Source organism: Diadema antillarum, unplaced genomic scaffold (assembly GCF_040938485.1).
Source record: "Diadema antillarum isolate AM-2024a unplaced genomic scaffold, OU_Dant_1.0 seq00000169_RagTag, whole genome shotgun sequence".
NCBI classification, from domain to species: Eukaryota; Metazoa; Echinodermata; class Echinoidea; order Diadematoida; family Diadematidae; genus Diadema; species Diadema antillarum.
Window position 1 is genome coordinate 1,313,598 of NW_027271238.1, and position 20,401 is coordinate 1,333,998.

Here is a 20,401-nt window from a genome sequence, read left to right on the forward strand (position 1 = left end):
TTTGGCTGAACGCGTGTAACGCAGGAAAGAAATCTATGTACTAACAGTAATTATGAAGGTCAAATTATCCTCACTGAAACTTTTTTTGTTGTTTTTCAGTTGAATGGCTTAATTTTGGTGTGAGAAGATAATGACAGCTGTAAATGTCTATTGAAAATTGCGATTTAAACCATTTCTACACTTATTGGTGAACGCGCGTAACATGGACAGACCAAAATGCGACAAGTTGGTCTGTCCACGTTACACGCGTTCACTACTACAAAAAAAAAGCAAGCCTAGAAATGGTATCAAACACAGTGGTCAATAGACTGTTACAGCTGTCTTTATCTTCTCTCATCAAAATTGAGCCATTCAACTGAAAAACAACAAAGTTTCACTGAGTATTCATAATTTGACCTTCATATGTTAGAACATAGATTTCTGTCCTGCGTTACACGCGTTCACCCATTTTTTTTTTTGATTTTGGCATAAATTTTAATTGATTGGTTGTTTGAAGCAATTTTTGGACAAAGTTAACTCTCATTTAAGTGTTCTTGAGGATCAGATTGTATTCAGGGGTACTGCACATTGGAAACAGAAAATATAGAGACATTCTTGAAAAGTACCCTTTTTCTGATGAAATGCCCATGTGTTATTACTAAGGTCTAAAAACAAACACTTATCTAACGATGTTGTTAAACGTATCGGTACTTAATAGCCTAGAGTGAAAGACAAACAAACCAAAATGAAAAATTGCTTCTAGGAAGTTAAAAAATTGTGACAACACCCCATGATGTCATGGGCGCACGTATCTTACGTCGTAGTTAAACGTTTCGATACATAATTTTAAGCCTGACGTGAAAAACAAACAAACCGTGTGTGTATACTTAGATCACGTTATTGTTTCTACGAAGATAAAAACTTGTGACAACGCATCATGATATCATGGGTGCACGTCCTAAGACCGACACTTACGAGTCGTACAGCTCGCGAACTCGACACTATTGATTTCTGCGGCCCCCTGTTTTTGCCCTTCCCGGTAGAAGTCATATTCGTTTGATATCTTAGTACTTACAGAAATATCGAGATAGAAACAACATTTTCTTTGAAGAATTCGAGTCTCTTGTGCCCAGGTAATCTTCGGTTTGAATGCCAAACTCAGACTGAGTATGATAAGAATGCGCGCTAGAGTGGTTTGTACGCGATACGCAAAGTAGTATGCAACACGGATGGCCTGGAAGCTCGAAAAGGACCGTGCCTATTTGATGGTATATTTGATTTTAGAATATCCGTAGATTCAAGTTTACAAGTTTATTTTACATTAATCATATGTAAATAAGCTTGAAATATTATGTTTAAAATAAATGATAAAACCACATATTGTCACATTAGGCCTATATGAAAAATTCACATAATAGGATCATTTTGAACACTTAAATTGGTTTTCTGAGGCACGGCTGTCAACTTGGTTAGTTGGGCATCACTGACGTTTCACTTTTTTGCAGGTTCTTACACGATCGCTTGCAGGAATTGTTTTTCCAGAATCGTGTACGGAGACAGTGTTTGATTTCAACGCGTATAAACTGGTGAAAGGGAATATTTTTTACTCTTCTCAATTATCAGTACAATGAAAATTCTCAGGACTGCCTCCCTTTAACTACGAGTGGGGACCCCCGCGGCTCGTGGTTAGAGCGCTCACCCTGAGATATCTCGTGGCTCTTAACATCGAGCTAACTTCAAGGTTAGCTAACTACGAGTGCGTCTACACGGTCCCTAACTACGAGCTTAACCTCGTCTGAACGTATCTACGTTACGTAGGCCGGCATAGCCATGGCGTAGGGTATTGTAAGTTTGGCGTAGTCGGCACACAACACTATTCAACTCTACGTAAGCCACGTGTGCTCCTTTAGTGACGGACTCATAGGCTTTTTTTTTTTTTTGCCTTGTGCGAACTCGTAGACCAATGTTACCCTATTCTTGGATGCATTCATGGGCTTTATTTGCCTAGTGTCTAGCTCATGGGCTGAATGGCTTTGGGCTGTATGACTCATGGACCTTTTTTCAATGTCGAGCTCGTTTTCCGTACGTATGACTCGTGGGTGTAGGTCTCGTTGGATGACCCCGATATGAAAACGCAGGTGATTGTTACTAAGTGAATACGATGATTTGGTAAACGTCCAATAAACACGTGAGAACAAGCGTAGGACTAATGTTCAATTCCCAAGCCATTCTATCATTTACGTTAAAAAGAAACAGAGCACGTAAATATTGGTGATTCTTGCCCTTCAAAATATGCATGTTATAAGACACTTCAAATAATGCATTTATAGGTTCCGGACATGGTTTTAAAGTTTCACGACTCTATAGCAACATTGAGAAATTTCTTACGAAACATGACAGCAATGTGACCTTCATTCAATCGTCAAGCTCGTTTTGAATGTAGAAGTTGCTGTTACCTTAGTAGGAAGAAGACATCTACATACAAGTCTCCATCTGCTATCGCCTTGGATGTGAAAGGCCCAAACAGCCTGGTAAATACTTCACTGGAAGAAATATCTGTTAATGACAACCAAGTAAATGAAAAGAGATGGTTAATGGAGTGCTTCTAACGTCAAAGAATTTCAACCCTAATTTCATCACTTTCTAAGGCTGTGTCTAAGTCGCACTGAACTTTTGCAAATGGCCTTAAAACAATTTTAGAAACTGCTTTTGTGATTCAAAATTAATACAAATATGTGTGCTTCAACTGTAAATCTTAAATCTGGTTCAAAGAAGACGGCCAATTGTTTTAATTGTCAAAAACATAGCAACTATGAACAGCAGTCGTTCCCAACATGGGAAACATAGGGAGCATGATTGTTTTCTACTGCCGCTTATCAAACCTACAAATCGTTACACAAGTAAAATTTGTAGCTTGATGTTCAATTCAAATCACAACCATCAGATACCAGCGTATAGTCTAACAGGGTTCGAGCCTCCCGTCGAAGATCTTATTTATCATACTACTTTCAGAACATCTAACTAAGCCCTTTGTAAAGTCGTCTGATGGCCATTTACTACCAAAATCATTACACCTTACATAGCCTTTTGACCAAAGGCCGAATGCTATGAAGCCCCAGTTTTAGACCATAGACGTTAAAAAAAAATGTTTTAAAGCAGTCGGCCTTCGAGAATTTGGGCGTTTGTCTTTAAAGTATCCTTTAGTGTTATATCTTAATGCCATCTTGTCCATTCGTTTTCTTTGCAAAACAATACATAGACAGGTCGAGAAATCATACAATTTTCACGAATACATAGCCCTTACCGTCGAAGCCCACTCGTAAGATCCTTGCTGCGGTATGAAAGACAATGATCATACACATGCTAATGACTCTGATCCCGTTGAGACAAGGTATCTCCCCTTCTGCCTGCTTCGTGCTTAGAATCTTTGGAAGGTTGTAGGAGATGGCGAAGCAGCGTAGGAAGCTCAATAATATTCCTGTCCAAAATTGAATATGAATATATTTACCATGTGAGTCTTTGCAAGCAATGCGATTTTATATGGTTTCTCCGTAGTTGCACCACTTGATCGTCAGAGTCCACTTCGACAGATTAACACAATATCGAATCAGTCTAAATTTCATATTTTCAGCATGGTGATCACCCGGCGATCAAAACAAAAATATGATACACAACGAATGTTCGCACATGGGAATAACGTAGGCCTATACACAGAATAATTTCATAACTCAACTGGCAAGCCATCTGTTATTGCATTTTACCTGTACTACATGCTGTCACTGATATGGAAAAGCTGAACCAGGATTAACTTCTTTTGAAATTACTGTGCAAGTGTCAAGCATTTCCAAAACTATCAAATTATAAAGGATACAAACCCGCGTCCTTAAATTTGCACCGAGTTTTGGGGACGATGCATCCGGTTCCGATTATCATCTAGTTACATACCATTGCAGAACGACTCAACTGCCCCATCACAAGAATTATAACACTGATGAAATAAACCAGATATCATACACCAACGGGTCTCGACTTCGTTACATGTCTTATTTACATGAACACTGGTTTTAGCGTGAAACCTTCCGAAGCATCATCATAAATTTGACGTTTAAAAAAAAACACACACACACAGGAGCTCTGACACACACCTGCAGCTTTCTCTTTCCATCTCCGTCTGTTTTCACTGCCAGAGACATCCATCAGTGGAGTTGTTTCAGCTGCAGACTCGGGCGGTAGCTGACTAGTAGACACTATATCCAACTAATATATTAACGACAACAACAACAACAGGCAAATACAGTCAAATACCTTGAAACAGTCAAATACCTTGAAAATCGAAGGGATAGCATTGGGAAATTGAAAAGAGCATGCTGACTTAAAAACAAACAAATAAGCTAACAATAATATGCTCTGCCTATACATATAATTCTATTGAGGCAATAGTTATTGCAAGGGGCATAGTGCAAGCGGGAGGAGGAAGAGGGATAGAATAGCGACAACTATACTTATTCTTCTTCCTCTCTTATCATGGCATGGAGAACACTGCACCATTATAAGGGTAAGATGCCAGGGAAGAATTTTGTCACATCTACCGAAGATTAAACATTTGCCAAATTAGGGGACTTCTTGGAGCTCTTCTCTGTATAAAATCGTCTTACAACGAATTCCGATGGTAACTCGCCAAGACGCCCATATGACTTGCCAGGTGCATTCTCTACAGGAAAGATCCTGCTGCGGCGTCTAATCTCGTTAAAAGAATAGACTTATAAACATTTTCGTTTCGTTAACAATGATACAGGATACAAGTGATATGACAGCAGTGCAAGACTGGACGTTGGGGTATTCAGTGTGTAAATGTTCAGCCCTATACATTATTATCATAGTCTTATGAAATACTACAACACGAGGATATCAAATTGGCCATTTGTATGTATTGTTTCATACCCTCATACTTTTTATAACCAATAATACGCGGATGTTCAGCCCACCTCCCTGGCCTGACATGTACCCTGATAAAATGTAACCAAAAATATGAACTGATAAATTTTATATTGTTATTGTATTTTGTTAAACAACAACTATGAACCCATTGATAAAATGACCCTCATTGACTAATGCTAGTTAGATTTATACTGCTGACGGGGGCAGCCATGTTGTTATAATGTATACCAGTGAGTCATCTTATGTGTTACTTTTGCACTGCCCTGATGAAGGTCTTAAGAAAAGACTGAAAGATTGGCAAAAAATCACACGCTGAACTGGCTACGTCCGTTGAACGATTTATTCTCGTACTATCTATCGATATATATATATATATATATATATATATATTTATTTATGTATGTATACATGTATACATATAGTGAAAACTATGAGCAAAGAAAATGGGTTTTCATCGACATTCGAACCCGAGACCCCCGGATTACTAGACCGGTGCTCTACAGACTGAGCTATTGAAAGCCCTATATTGGCGGTGTTCGTCCCATAGTCCATAATTCTCTTTGCTCAAAGTTTTCACTATTTATCATTTGTTTCTGGTCAGTTTTCCCTTTCTTTGTTTCAATATTTTCAATATATACAAGAAATACATATGTGGAAGCTTACCGTTGCCACTTCCTTTCCATCTTCCACATTGGCACACAGATCAGATTTGCCATCTCCTTCGTTTGTTCCATTTCCAATATTTGAGCCTTGATCTCCCTCAGCCGAAGTATTCATCATATCTGTGCTACCATAGTGGTTCAGTGTGGCACGTGACTTTTCATCAAGGGTCAGATCGTTTGAGGTGGGTTTAGATTGGAGATGCGCCTCAGAAGCTTCCTTGTGCTTGAGATATTTGTCTGCAATGGTTCCAATTAATGACAGCACGAAGAGCAATCCAATTAGGACCCTGCGAAGAAATAACAATACCACAACAAGATACCAATGATCCTGTAAAATACCGTCATAAGAACATGGAATTTAATGTGGCAACAACTGACCGACTCGTCGGGGATACTTTCTCAATAAATAATCTAATACGAGTAAATCCCACTGGAAATTGCATAATATAGCATTTTGAAACAAAAATCTCGGAAATACTCAAGCTGAAATATAATAGTCATGTAGGCCTACGTATGGAAATATGAAACGATGCAAGAAAAGCTGGTAATGTCGCTATATGGCGACTGGTGTGTCCCGCCATAATGCATGGTTCTCCCACTTGGTATTGAGTACGTTTTGGCAAAGTGACACAATAATGGTGTTACAAAATTGCCAAAAACTGAAATGACATGTTTGTCAAAAGCAATATGTTCAGTGTTTACTTTCATTGAAGTAGGTTTCATTTGGATGGATGGCTAAATTGTAAAAGAGAGTTCGAGTTCGGTGGAGTCAACTTAGCATTTAACTTGACCTTTGCCCTTTGATCCCCTGGCCAACAATATCCATGATGATATTTTGAGGTATTTTCAAAATATCCGGGGGGGGGGGGGGGGAACTGTTATATTTTCACAACGGTTCATGTGACCTTTGACGCCATGGCCAGAATCTTTCTATGCAGAATCATCGTGAAGTAATGCACGTACAGGGGCGGATCCAGGACTTGGTGAAAGGGAGGGGGCGTGCGCCCAGTGTGGTTATCCCTGGATCTACCACTGCACCTATATACCTAGTTTTAAGTTTCTGCATTGAGTAATCTCCAAGGTACAGAGAAAAAGGTGTATGTCAGCATTACACAGTAAACTTTTAACATCAAAACTTGATTTTTCACCCTTGGTCTTTGAACTCATGACCCCTAAATTCCCAAGACAATCACTTGCAAGAAGGGCTTGCATAAGTATTATGTAATAAGTTTCGTGGTGATGCATTGAACCATTTAGAAGATGTGGAGAAAAAAAAATCAAATTCTATCATTTCCACTTGACCTTTGACTTTTGATCCCATAGGGAATCTTTCATGGTAAAGCACGCACACACTATATTTCAAGTAATGCCTTGTGGCATTTCATAGGTAAGGAATTTCTGAGAATTTGACCTTGAACTTTGACTGTTAACCTTGGGCATGTGCAACCAAAAGGCACAACTACATACATCAAAATTCATTTGGATATCTCAAGTAAGTCTGTCCACACGTACAACCCGAAAACATAATGCATCCGGCTACACTTCATGGCAGAGGCATTAAAAAAGACAAAACAAAACAAAACAAAACAAAACAAGACTCACTTAATACATTATGCTCCGGAAACACAGAACATCACCAATGGTAACTACAAAACATCATTACAACCTTCCTTTAGGCGTCACGAAACTACACTCCATTAATGAACAAATTGATATATACAAATCACAAGGCAAGCACATACACATTTTAGCATATCTAATGAAATATATTTTTGGCGTGCGAGATGTCACCGTTTTATGATGACCTTTGAGTAAAAAGCCTATGACACTGGATGGTGTGAAGCCGCTGCATAAATAAAGTGTTTGCTCACCAGGTGGCGATGAAGCCTGCGCTGAAAGTAACGTTCTTCTCGGTGCAGTGGACAGGGGAGCCACTCAAGTCATCAACAGTCATCCATCTCCAGTCAAAGAAGTCTATCACACATTGTGAAACATTTGGAAACCGTGCGTTCGAAATGATACACGGATAATTACATAACTATACATTGCCCTTTCATTAAAGACGATTGCGGATGAGCACAAATCTGTAGCTGTGAACATGGACACAACTGACAGATCATGTAAACTGTCAAGGAAAAAAAAAGCCCACCCAAGTAATTACGTAATGTCGAAATCTGTCATGGTCAGTGGAAATAGTGATGCATAAGATGGCATACCTTTCAAAACATTGGTCGGGGTTATAGTTGTTGTTTTGTTTTTCTAAACAAAAACGTTTTGGTGACATCAAAATCTAGACTGGAACTTAACATTAGAAACTATTCCTTTAAAAAGTAGGAAAACAATGTACATTTCAATGGCTTTCTAATGGCCTGGCATTATCATGTGATTTCTCAAGTTTTCTCTTACATAGCATGCCATATGACTATCTTTCGTTGTAGTGAAACTGTCTACAGAATTTCAGCTCCTAACTATAAAACATTTTAACTCTGAGTTACCTTGTTACCTTGGGCACTTTCTGTTCATAAATGCATTTCACTTCTGTAGAAAGCACACTTTTCATGGTCTTATACTGAGATTTACTATAGTTTAACCATTTTTAGTGTCTTGTCAAATGCAGTTCTTTCTAAAAAGATAGAACGATGTGCCAGTAGTGTCAGGAGCTAACAACCCATATCGTTCATCTCATAGTCTCAACTAAAGAGAAACAAAAAATGTCCCTTACCCAGCAATATATCCAGTTCGTTTTGGACATCCGCCTCGCTGCAGCTAACGGGAACACATACACCCCAGTTCACAGTCAATGCCTGCATGAGTAGTGCATTTCGAACCATAATGGAAAAAATCAAGGGAGATTCTCAAGAAAGTTTTTGGTCTTATTGGTGACTTTATGACTGTATGAATTCATTGTTATCAAAGCTTGGTTCAAAGCCCACTATTTGAAAATGATGACTTCTGGGTAAACGTCTTGTAGGATGGAAATTTTTCATCAACTAAAATGTTTCATGTGAGTGCGGAGGTAGAATAATTTGGTTCCGTCTTACTTTGACGAGCATGCAAATTAAATTATGTTATACTTTTCACTGCTCAGTTGAGTATAACCCATGGCGGCCGTGATCTGGGAAAACTACGTATCTCGCTTGAAGTAATTTCGAGATATTCACTTTTAAAGTTCAAACGCCTGCCGTTTTAAGGCCGTGTCACACCTTTCCGGGCAAGCTACGCGGGCTTGTTCCGAGGAGGGGTTTTCTAGCACGCAGGAGAATTTTCTGCTGCCGGACAAGAATGTTTTCCAGTTCGCACTTGCTTCTTACCTACTAGAAGCGTGCTATTTACCTTCTATATACTTGCGTGCACTCGTGTGACCTGCGTGAGAGCTTTGAAACCGATCCGTTTTCTGTTACGAACGACTTATGGTTACTGAGAAGTACCTGCGTTGGAGTTGACGGCGAGGTGCTGCCGGTAAGGGTCTCCTACTAGTGTTCTGCATGTACCTCTGCGGGCGAAACCCCAAGACTCACTCAGAACAAGTTTTGAGCATGCTCAGGGCCTTGTCATACCGTATCTTGGGAAGTTTCGCGGCTTGACTTGCGGGGAAACAAATTTGCTACCCGGAGCTCTCCGCAGTTGATCCGCACCAGACAGTACCTAGCGCGTATCTCGCCTGTAGTTGCCCGGAGATGCGCACGCAATTCCGATTTAACCGTAGCCAAGTTTCGAGCATGACAAAAATTTTTGCGGTTGAGTCGCGGGGATGCCCGGAGAGGTCCACGCACAACACCATAGGAGGCCCTTAGCGGCAGCACCTGGCAGGCAACTCCGACGCAGGTACTTCGCAGTCCCCGTATGCAGCCAAGATGATGACATTCTCTGGGACTTCTGCCATTCCTTCAGAGGAATTCCATCACTGAGTTGTCAGCCCCCACGCGACTGGTACACAGGTCACAAAGTATACCCGCAAATAAAATTGAAGTAGACGCGTCCAGCAAATAAGACGTATGCATTGACTTCACTGACTAAATCCTTCTCCGCCCTCAGAAATTGTCCGGTATAGTCTGAAAAATCCCTACACGCACCAAGTTCGCGTATAGCTAGTCCGGAAGGTGTTTCAGGGCCTATACACTCTAAAAAAAAAAATAATAAAAAAATCCGGATCAGAACTGACCCGGACTGGGTCCGTTTGGGCCACACACCGTTCCAGGTCTAAAATGACTTGGAATTTGGTCATGAAGACCCGGAATGAGGTCACCCAGATCCAATTCATGACTCTGGGTGGGGTCATATCTGACCCCATTCCTTGTCATTTCTGATCCGGAAAGGTGTGTGACCCCAACGGACCCAGTTCCGGGTCAGTTCTGACCCGGATTTTTTAAAGAGCGTACATGGTTGCGGGTAAAAAGATTTGCGTGCGCACCTCCGAGCCACTACGGGTGAGATACGTGATAGGTACTGTCACGTGCGGGTCATCTGCGGGGACCTCCGAGAAGTAAAAATTGTTCTTCGCAAGTCGCACGAAAGGCTTGTCCGAAAAGGTGTGACACGGCCTTTACATAGAGTGATTTTCATAACTTGGAATTGCGTTCTATAACACACACACACACACAAAAAGAGAAACTTTAAAGGAATGGTACAGTATTGGTGGAGATGAGAATTGGGCATTTAACTTTTTGCGAGATACCCAGAAAACACTTATGATATAGTGCAGAGCATACCATTTTAAGAGGAATCCAAAGTTTATTTGATGAAAATCCGGTTTGGAATGACTGAAAGATCAAAAAACAAAGTAAAAACAAAGCGATCGTTATAAAAGTGTGGGTCCCACACTTTATTAGAATCGCTCTTTTTTTGATATCTCAGCCATTTCAAAACCAATTTTCATCAAATAATGTTGATTTCTTCATAGAATTACATGCTCTTTCATATTTCATAAGGGGTTTCTCATTATCTCACCAAAAAAGTTAGAAACCTGAAATTGGGTCTCAACTAATAACTATACGATTCCTTTAATGTTTTATCTTAATACTCGAAATATATGCTCATTGACACATATTTGGAGAAATTTGTTTTTTTTTTTTGAGTTTTTTAAAAAAGATACGTAGTTCTGCCTGATCATGAGAATCCCATAGATTGTGTACAAATACGACAATTGTGTACGGATCGGAACTTGAGATACGTAGTTCTGCCAGCCGCTCAAGCTGCCTCAATGAAGGAGTACGATCAAGCAAAACTACCTAACTATAGCAGATACGTAGTTTTGCCATCTAAATTGCGTCATTTTACCCCAAAAACTTGATATTTAAGAATTTTATTTTAAGAATAACAAAGAGTTATACGTTCATATTCTAACATATCAAGCATGATGTTATGAAAAAATCAACAAGTCGAAAAGCAAAAAAAAAAAAAAAAAATCAAAAAAATCGAGATACGTAGTTCTGCCAAATCACGGCCGACCGAGCGTAAACTATAAATAGGAGCGTTAGATCCCTTCGAATATCTAATCATTTTAGAATATACAATTAATGTTCTTTTTTTTTTAATGGACACGAAATTCCAAGCCGTCTTTCGCACACTGAACAAGGTCCAGTGCGCTCTGCACAATCTCACACTATAAAATAAGGGTCATTCCATCAACGGGAGCATCATTCGCCCGAAGAAGCCAATTGATAATTGGCGAAACGTCGAAACAGTGAGTTTCTCCTCTTTTTTTCAGTTTCTTTATTCAACTTATTATTGATCTTGTACTTCGACTTTATGAATGAGAAGAATTCACATCAGTCTACAATTAATGTTATTAAGAAAAATCTTCTAAATAATAAGATCTTACTACACGATGGTGCTACTTTATAAGCTACGCACTGCGTTAAAAAGATAGGCAAATATTACAATGAAAGGAATGAAAAATGCACTAGGGAAATCATACCTTTGATGAGTTGGATTCTATGGCTATGTTGACACCAAGATCAACAAGACAGTATTTGAAATTTGTTATACCCATGCACTCATCAAAATGGCCAATCCATGCTGTGTTTCCAACAAGCATACCAGGAGTAGGCTTTCCAAAGGCATCTAGAGCTGAACAATAAGGCAGAGAAATAAAACAGAAAAATGTATATCAGGAGTAGGCTTTCCAAAGGCGTCATAACGAGGTTTATTTCACTGTCGGAATTACGAATCTTATCTTTTATTTTCGGATAAACGAACCTAAGGAATAACGAACCTTATTAATTTTTATCTTTGGATAAACGAATGTTCGGAACATCGAACCTTCCAAATAAACAAACTTACATAGGCCTACGGATTCACGAATCTCGAGTGAACGAGCCTTCGGAATGTACGAACTGTACCGACGAAACACCTTCCGTGCGCATCACATGACTGTAATAACGCTATATGCATGACATGATGAGCAACGTAAACTAGATCTGCCGTACTCTGACAATGAAGCAAAGGTGAATCTGAACACGAGTGAAGACACGCAAAGCCTGCCGCACATTTTATACGAACAGAAAGTCGCACGATCGTGATATCGGAAGTGTGACGTCATCAGCCTAGCCAGTTTCCAGTCGTGCAACTGGGTCTTAAGGCCAACCGTAGATATTTTGACATGTCAAATTTTCACGACCAGTCGTGGACTTTCAGCCAATCAAGGTACAGTGATTATACAAAGAGTAGGCCTATAGAGGCTCACATAATGCGCACTGCATGCGCTCCTGTTTTCATTGGTAAAATATAGCGTGCGGCAGGCTTTACTGAACTCACCCGAGTACAATTCGCCAAAAGAACAACCTACCTGGTATCAAACTGTCTTCCCGGGCGAGAAGGTCCAGTAGGTCCTGCGTACAGTTTTGGGATACTTCCAGTGAATCTAGCCTCTTTGCGTCAAGCTGTAGTGACAGCCTCCTTGGATTGATTTGGTCTCTAATGTACCTCCCTGTGATGATGGTGTTCCTCTCAGCGTTTCCATGACAATGAGTTGTCATCACCATCATGATGACAAGTGTACATAACCTGGCGGAACCTGATGCCATCGTTAGCTTGATGACGTTCAGCAAAACTTGTGTAAAACATTAGAAAGGAGAACACATGAATTGGCAGGACAGTAGTTGTAGGAAGATGTTTGAAATGAACACAATGTTGATATTTATTCATCTCACACATATCTCAGCAGTAGCAAACGCAAGCAAGTTCCCGTAACTTAAGACTATAAGTCGCATAGATGAAATTGCTGCCAATATTCGATAACAACACGTGAGACTAAAATTCCTGATTGTCTTCTTTTTCAGTGAGAAATCGCGAAATCAAACCATTTTCTTTGCGCAATTTTCCCCTAATAGATAATATTCATTTCTGGTCAGTTTTTCTGTTTGCGTTTTTTTTCCGTTAAGTCCGATTTCATTCCATTCATTTCAGTGTCAGTTAACCCACTCTTTAAAGTGGACATGAACGTTAACGAATGTTTTGAGCACAAGCCGATATGAGAAATTCAAACATTGTAGAATGACATTGTCATCTTGTTTGACTGTTCCTATACAAACATAATTATAAGTTACTGTAAAATAACATTTCTTATCATACATGGTCGAATACATTTATTTGTTAATACTCCCATTTTTTATTCGCTTAAACTCTATTGTTTGACGTCTACGTCATAGCTAAACACGGACACGTGGTGTCCCTTTTAAAAATAGTTTAAATGGCAAACCTCAATAAATTCAAATCTGAACTGAAGAACTATCTTTTCCAGCAATTTTGTGAATAATGTGTGACATATTGTGGGAGGCGGGTGCCTTTGAATGTTTCTGCATATAAATTGTGCTATATAGATGTTGTTTCACCACCACCACGATCATCGCCATCATCATCGTTACATCATCATCATCATCATCATCATCAAAGTGTTCATACTGAAAATTGCAGACACGTGTCTGGCTGTATACAATGTTCTACAGCAAAAAGGAACATACATGCATATAATATCGAAATTTTCTACCTGTTTATGAAGTCTGACAGTTCAGGTCCACAAAGTCTGTAAGCAACGTCTGTAGATCAAGAGAAAAAATAGCATTGCATAAACAGTTTGTTATTCCGAAGGTTCGTTAATCCGAAGGTTCGTTAGTCCAGAAACGAAATAAGGTTCGTTAATCCTAAAATGTAATAGAGTTCTTTTTCCGAAGGTTCGTTAATCCGAAAATGAAACAAGGTGATGGTTATTCCGAAGGTTCTTTGGTACGAATACGGAATAACATTCCTTAATTCGAAAATGTATAAGGTTCGTTATTCCGAAGGTCCGTTTATTTGAAAATGAAATAAGGCTCGCTATTCCGAAAGTTCGTTAATCCGAAAATGAAATAAGGTTCGTTATTCTGAAGGTCCGTTACTCCGTAAATGAAATAAGGATCGTTAATTCGAAGATGAAATAAGGCTCATGTAATTCGAAAAAAAAAATAATGCTCGTAATTCCGAAAATAACGCAAAATTCTTGTTGTAATTAATAATCATACTGTCATATGCATGGGTTGATACGTGTGGGCATATATGGGAGTGAGTGTGTGTTGAGGTCAAGTAGGTCCTACATAGAACCCTTGAAATTATTGTTTACTACAGTAAATGCCCATCTTACCCGCCCTCATCCCCGGTATCTGTGCCTTGGGCTCACGTTTATCAGTATAGTCTAAAATTCATGATCATCATCAGGAGAGGCATGTTCACTTTGAAATGGTGATGCCTGCATGCTCATCATACTCTCTTTGGACACATGAACACACGCACACGCACACACAGACACACATGTAAACAGGCACACACGAACAAACGCGATTTCCTACAAACTTTTATCAGCGACATATAGAATGCCGTCGTAATTTGCAATTTCATTCGTACATGTATACTATTGATGATGATATACAGAGGTATTTTCCCCTCCGGAGGATGAGCTCGCCCCTCCCTCTTCTTTTTCTCCTCTTCATCATTGTCAGGATAAATGCATTCATTATTTGAAATAATTACCATATTCGGCAACTCTAACATGTCTCAAGCAGAAAAAAAAAAGAATTCACACATGCGAGGACTTTGAAATAAAGGATATTTTACAAATAAACAATTGAATATGCTCAAAAAGATTTCACATGTAACATATCTTTTAATGGTTCACTGCGAAGAGTGGAATGTAATCGAAATTGTCCTACGGATCACACACTTGGTAAAAAATTATTTTTGCATGAATTCAATGAGAAGTTAAATGCAGTTCTCCACTTTTTTGTATTACATGGTAACACATGGAATTCATACCATTATGGTAACTGACAAAATGTAAGCCAGAGTTATGTATCATTTCTAACTCTCATAAAAAAGTAACTTGCGTTAGCAGTTCATTATGTCAGCCTTTGCCATGACACTAGTCATGCTAGTCGTATTACGGTTCGCAGGATTCTGAAGAAGTTACATAGCCATGTTTGCATTCGGTTCAAGCCCAGGATACTAATTGCTATCTACCCTCTTGTGTTATTCCAACCAAGAGAAACATTGAATCTCTTGTGAAAGAGTGGAAGAAGAAAGTGTGACAGAAAGGGGGCTCAATTTATAGTACTGGAATTACTTGTTCAATTGCAACAAAAGTCCTAATTACTCGTTGATTTCTTCTTATGTTGCCATGGTAACACACTATTTTTGAAAATATACACCTTTACTCTTTATACAGTATCAAAATGGCAAAAATTACTAGATTTATAGACTTACAGCTACCCGATCAAATGCAATCGAAATGGGAATGATAAAAAATCTCTGTTGCCATGGTAATACGTATATTTCCGGAAGCTTTCATGCACTTATAATGAAATAATGTAAAAACGTGAGATAAGTGTCTGAAAGTATATCTTTCAGTTTGAAGCTTTGTTTGCCATTAGAATCTTGATTATACAAAGTCATATTGTGGTTGTTATAGCAACGACTTTACAGAAATTGCTATCGGAAGAACAAGAGCACTGGCATCAACCCTAACACATATCACTAAATACACAAAGTTCCAACTATGGCTCACTAATACTAAAACCTAGTGGTAGTGATAACTATGACGAATGTCTAGCAATTACGAAGTTCCAGATATTTTTCCATACGCGTGCGTTAACATCCACTGAGAGTTCAAACAATGAATGTAACTATGATTAAGATAAGAACAATAATTTGTGTATGACAGAACATAATTTTCATAAGCCTGGGAGTAAACTGGAACGCCGTCGTAGCCCAAAACCCCTAGGTGTAATGCACTTGCATGACAGTTAAAATAACTGTGCATCTTACTTGATGGAATGACCTTCCATTCAAACGGCCATCTACAGAGATAACGAATATCACCCTGAGATTCAACCTTTCTCAGTTACAATAATATCGTGGACAAATACAATTTTCAGTGTCCTATACAGCCTTTTGAAGAGGATGATGCATTACCCCTGGTTAAGATCACGTTTCTTTCCAATACCCCTCCCCCCTTCCCCTGCCAGTTCCTTCTGGCTCTACCGCAGGTCGTTTCATTATCGGATTAATATGAAATGCTGATGCCGGTAACGACACTTTTCACTATGAATCTAACACTAATTGTATTTGCTATGCGTAACCATCATTGTTACAATCGATGATTATTGCTATTACTACCATCAGTGTTACTTTTTGTCTTGTCCATACGTATTAATCGTTCTCTGTATTAGCCTTATTGTTGTTACTGTTATTATCATTAAAAATGTGAGGGTCTGAAGGTAGGCTACAGAAAAATTACACAGTCCCCTACGCTCTAAATCCAATCGCTCAGGTAAATAATTGTTCAGATTAAATTAGAATCAATAAGATTCTTGATCTACGCCACTTCTTTGCGCAACACGACCTGCTTTACCTAAAAATGTGCACGTGCATCATCCTTCCCAGAAACAATATCGAATTTTCACTGCGTAATATCCAAGCAGTTTTTTTTTTTTTTTTTAAATTACGACGACTATCTCATTACAATGAGTTTATTTCATTTTCGGAATTACGAACCTAACTCAGATTTCGGAATAACGAACCTTATTTCATTTTCGGATTAACGAACCTTCGGAATAACGGATCCTCTCTTATTTTCGGATCAATGAATCTTCGGAATAACGAACCTTATCTTATATATATGAGATTAACGAAGCTTCGGAATAGGGAGTCTTATTTCATTTCTTATTTTGACGAACCTAGGAAAAACGAACCTTAAGAGTAACGAACCTTCGGAATAACGAAGAACCTTATCTTATATTCGGATTAACGAAACTTTGGAATAACAAGCCTTATTTCATTTCGGATTAACGAACCTTCGGAAGAAGAAACCTTCGGAATAGTGAGCCTTATTTCATTGTCGGATTAACGAACCTTCGGAATTACGAACCTTTTTTTATTTTCGGATTAACGAACCTTTCGTTTAACGAACCTTAGGATCAACGAACCTTCGGAATATGAACCTTTAATTAGGATAAACGAAACTTCGAAATACGAGATGTATTTCATTTTCGGATTAACGAACCTTCGGAATAGCAAAATTTCGGAAAAGCAAGCTTCATTTCATTTTCGGATTAACGAATTAAACCTTCGGAATAACGAACCCTATTTCATTTTCGAATTAGAGAACCTTAGGAATAACGAACCTTATTTCATTTTCGGATTAGCAAGCCTTCGTAGTAGCGAACCCAATTTTACTTTTCGGAACTGTTTATAACGCCTATATTACACGAAATTGTGTTACAAACATTATCAATATGTGATTTCCAAGAAAACTTATCTACAATAAAACTCAGGAATTTGATTTATAATAGGCCTTTTCTTTGTAAATAAGGATCGTCTAAAACAGTATCTGTGCTTAAACTATCAACTGAATTACTAAAAATCATATATTTTGGTGGTATTTTTTTTAGCATTCAACGATAGCTTATTAGCTCTGACCAAGTTTGGGGGTTTTTTTTTCAAGTCAGAATTGATTTTGTGAACAAGAAAATCAATGACATTATGGGCAATAAATACATTGGTGTCATCTGCGAAATGAATAAAGGAGAGGTCGTCAGATACGTGACAAAAATCATTAATATAAATAATGAACAATAACAGCCCTAAGAGACTTACCTGTAGAAGGCCACATCTTTCAAGCGCTCGCTCGCTCGCTCGAAAAATTAGTAATTTTATCGACTCAAAGCATGGCCCAAATGTTGAAAACGAAAAAAAAGAAAGAAGTCGTCACATTTTTGAAGTGCCATTTTCAGCCGAAAATCGGCTGACAAGCCCAAACAAACGAACAAACAACACAAACAAAAAAGTATTCCTATTTTTGTGCTGTCACTTCCCTCTCACCTTATATTTTATGCAAAAAGGGGGCATACAGTTACTCCCTTTATCTTCTGCAAAAAAAAAAAAAAAAAGTTGGGGACCCCCGGCCCTTTCTCCCACCCCTCCCGTCGCGCCGGCTGCGTGTGATGACTATAGCCGTTCAACCGCACCCCCACGTACTCGTCGGTACAGATTTACGCCGATGCTTTAAATGCCCTTGAAAAGATACTTAATACATGTTAACACACAAAATAGGATTTTTTTTTTTAATTGACTTTTCAAAAGCCTTTGACACGATTAATCGCGCAATGTGTCTTACCAAATTTCTCATTATATTCGCGAAAAAACAAACCTTGCAGTGGTTCACGAGCTACTTGACTAACAGATCCCAACACGTATAGGGCCTACACGGCAGTGGTTTTTGACTCCCAAATGAAAACAACCGAATGTGGTGTCTCACAGGAAGCTTGCTGGGCCCATTATCATTCATAACTTACATTAATGATTACCATAGGTCCTCGGCCAAACTTTCATTTATGTTATTTGCAGATGACTCTAATTCTTTTATTCTCAGCCCGACGTCAGTATTTTGACAAGAACAATGAAAAATGAATCTAAGAATGCACCACAATGGATTTACGCAAATACATTATCAGTAAATATTACAAAGAAGAGATTTTTTTTTTTGTAAGTAACTCATCAGATATCCTCCAGGGAACAATGTATTTGTATGACAGTACTTCCCTAGAAGTAGTGTCTTCCATTCAAGTTTTAGGTGTTTGTGTTGATTATAAGCTTTCATGAAAATGTCATATTGATAGAATTTGCAAGATTATTTCACGCAATAAAGGTGTAATGAATAGGCTAAAATATTGATTTCCTTTATCTGCACAAATTATTATCTTTTCTATTTTATTTCAACACGGTAATAAAAAGGAACTTGTTCAGCCATCGTCTGCCATTCTGCAAGTCTGTGCATGTATATATCATAACAGAAAAACAAAATATACATCCAGTAGATTCAGTGTATAATAATGATTAAAAAAGAAAGAGAAAGAGAGAAATCACAAAGAGAGAAAAAATATATATCTAGACATAACTGCTAGATATAACAGCACATGAAGAAAATACAGACATTGACAAGAGATTGACATGAAACAAACGTCAATAATACTCATCGCTTAACATAATATCAAACTTTATAATTATACTGATATGATATAATTGATATGATATCATGATGTAGTAAATATTGACCTACAACTGCTGTTGTTTTAAATGAAACCTGAAATGATCAAAATTCATAATCTTGATATTATCTGGAAGATCATTCCACACTTTACATCCCCTTTATTGTAAACTCAAACTCAAACTTCAACATATTGCACCTAAAAATAATGATTTGTAAATTTAAATGAAAACAAATCACAAAGACTTTGGGGATAAGCCCCGTGAGCAATTTTATGCATGGCATGTAACATTCTGTGTCTCTGTCTTATTTCAACATTGAATTGATCATGCTATTGTGTTGGTGTTGGATACCTCTGATTGACTTTCAGAACGGTATGCAGTGCCCGATTTTGTAATCTTTGAAATTTATGAATTAACATTTTACTGCCTTACTTCCTTGGATATTTTCCAATATGCTGATCCAAATTTAGGTGTTCATCAATAACAACGCCAAGATATGTAATATGGGGTGCACGTCACGAAACCGACACCCATGAGTCATACAGCCCACGAGTCATACAGCTCAGGAGTCACACAGCCCATGATATGAGTTCGGCTCTATAAGCTAACAAGACTCACGAGAACGACACATGAAGCCCCGTGTTGTATCTGTCGAACTCGAGGGCTGTGTTTTCCTATAGCATGTCGAACTCACGCGCTTTGCAAACTCATGTGCTGTATGACTCATGAACCTGTTTTCAATGTCGAACTCGTTGGCTGTATGATTCGTGGGTGTCGGTGTTGTGGGATGACCCTGTAATATGTATTACTCGTTTAATTTTACATGATTCAATATGCACATAAAATATTTCACTTTTTTTTTGTACCGAGTAATGAATACTAACATTTATTTACATTAAGTACAAGTTTATTCTCTTTAAGCAAGTGATTTACTGCTTTCAAATCCCTGTTGAGAGTATCTACCGCAGATTCAGCATTCTTATGTGCAATGAAGTGTCATCAGCATACAGAGACATGTTGCACTAGTTCATTAAGGCATACCGCTAGATTGTTGGCGTATATATACTGTATAACAAATAAAAGCCGACCAAAGGTGCTCCCTTGTGGAACGCCATTACACTCAATAACTCTCGTTGGTGATTGTACACCATCTACAACAGCATACTGAACGCGACTACACAATAGTGCTCTACCCACTTCAGTGCATTACCGGTGACACCCATAGTCGTTTCATTGGTGGACAACAATACCTCATACTATGGTCAACAGTGTCGAAAGCCTTTTTTTTTCAGTTCCAGTGTTACTAC

General features: G+C 38.4%; 1 protein-coding gene across 1 annotated transcript; it reads right to left on the minus strand.

Moving 5' to 3' along the window:
* Positions 1–523: 523 nt before the first annotated feature.
* Positions 524–12,604, minus strand: LOC139728185 (uncharacterized). The gene is made up of 9 exons (XM_071639148.1): positions 12,367–12,604; positions 11,497–11,648; positions 8,302–8,383; positions 7,451–7,553; positions 5,581–5,866; positions 4,125–4,236; positions 3,284–3,457; positions 2,436–2,535; positions 524–560 (listed from the first exon to the last, which is right to left on the minus strand). Exons 1-9 carry the CDS (start codon positions 12,602–12,604, stop codon positions 524–526), a joined length of 1,284 nt encoding a protein of 427 aa, XP_071495249.1.
* Positions 12,605–20,401: the final 7,797 nt, after the last annotated feature.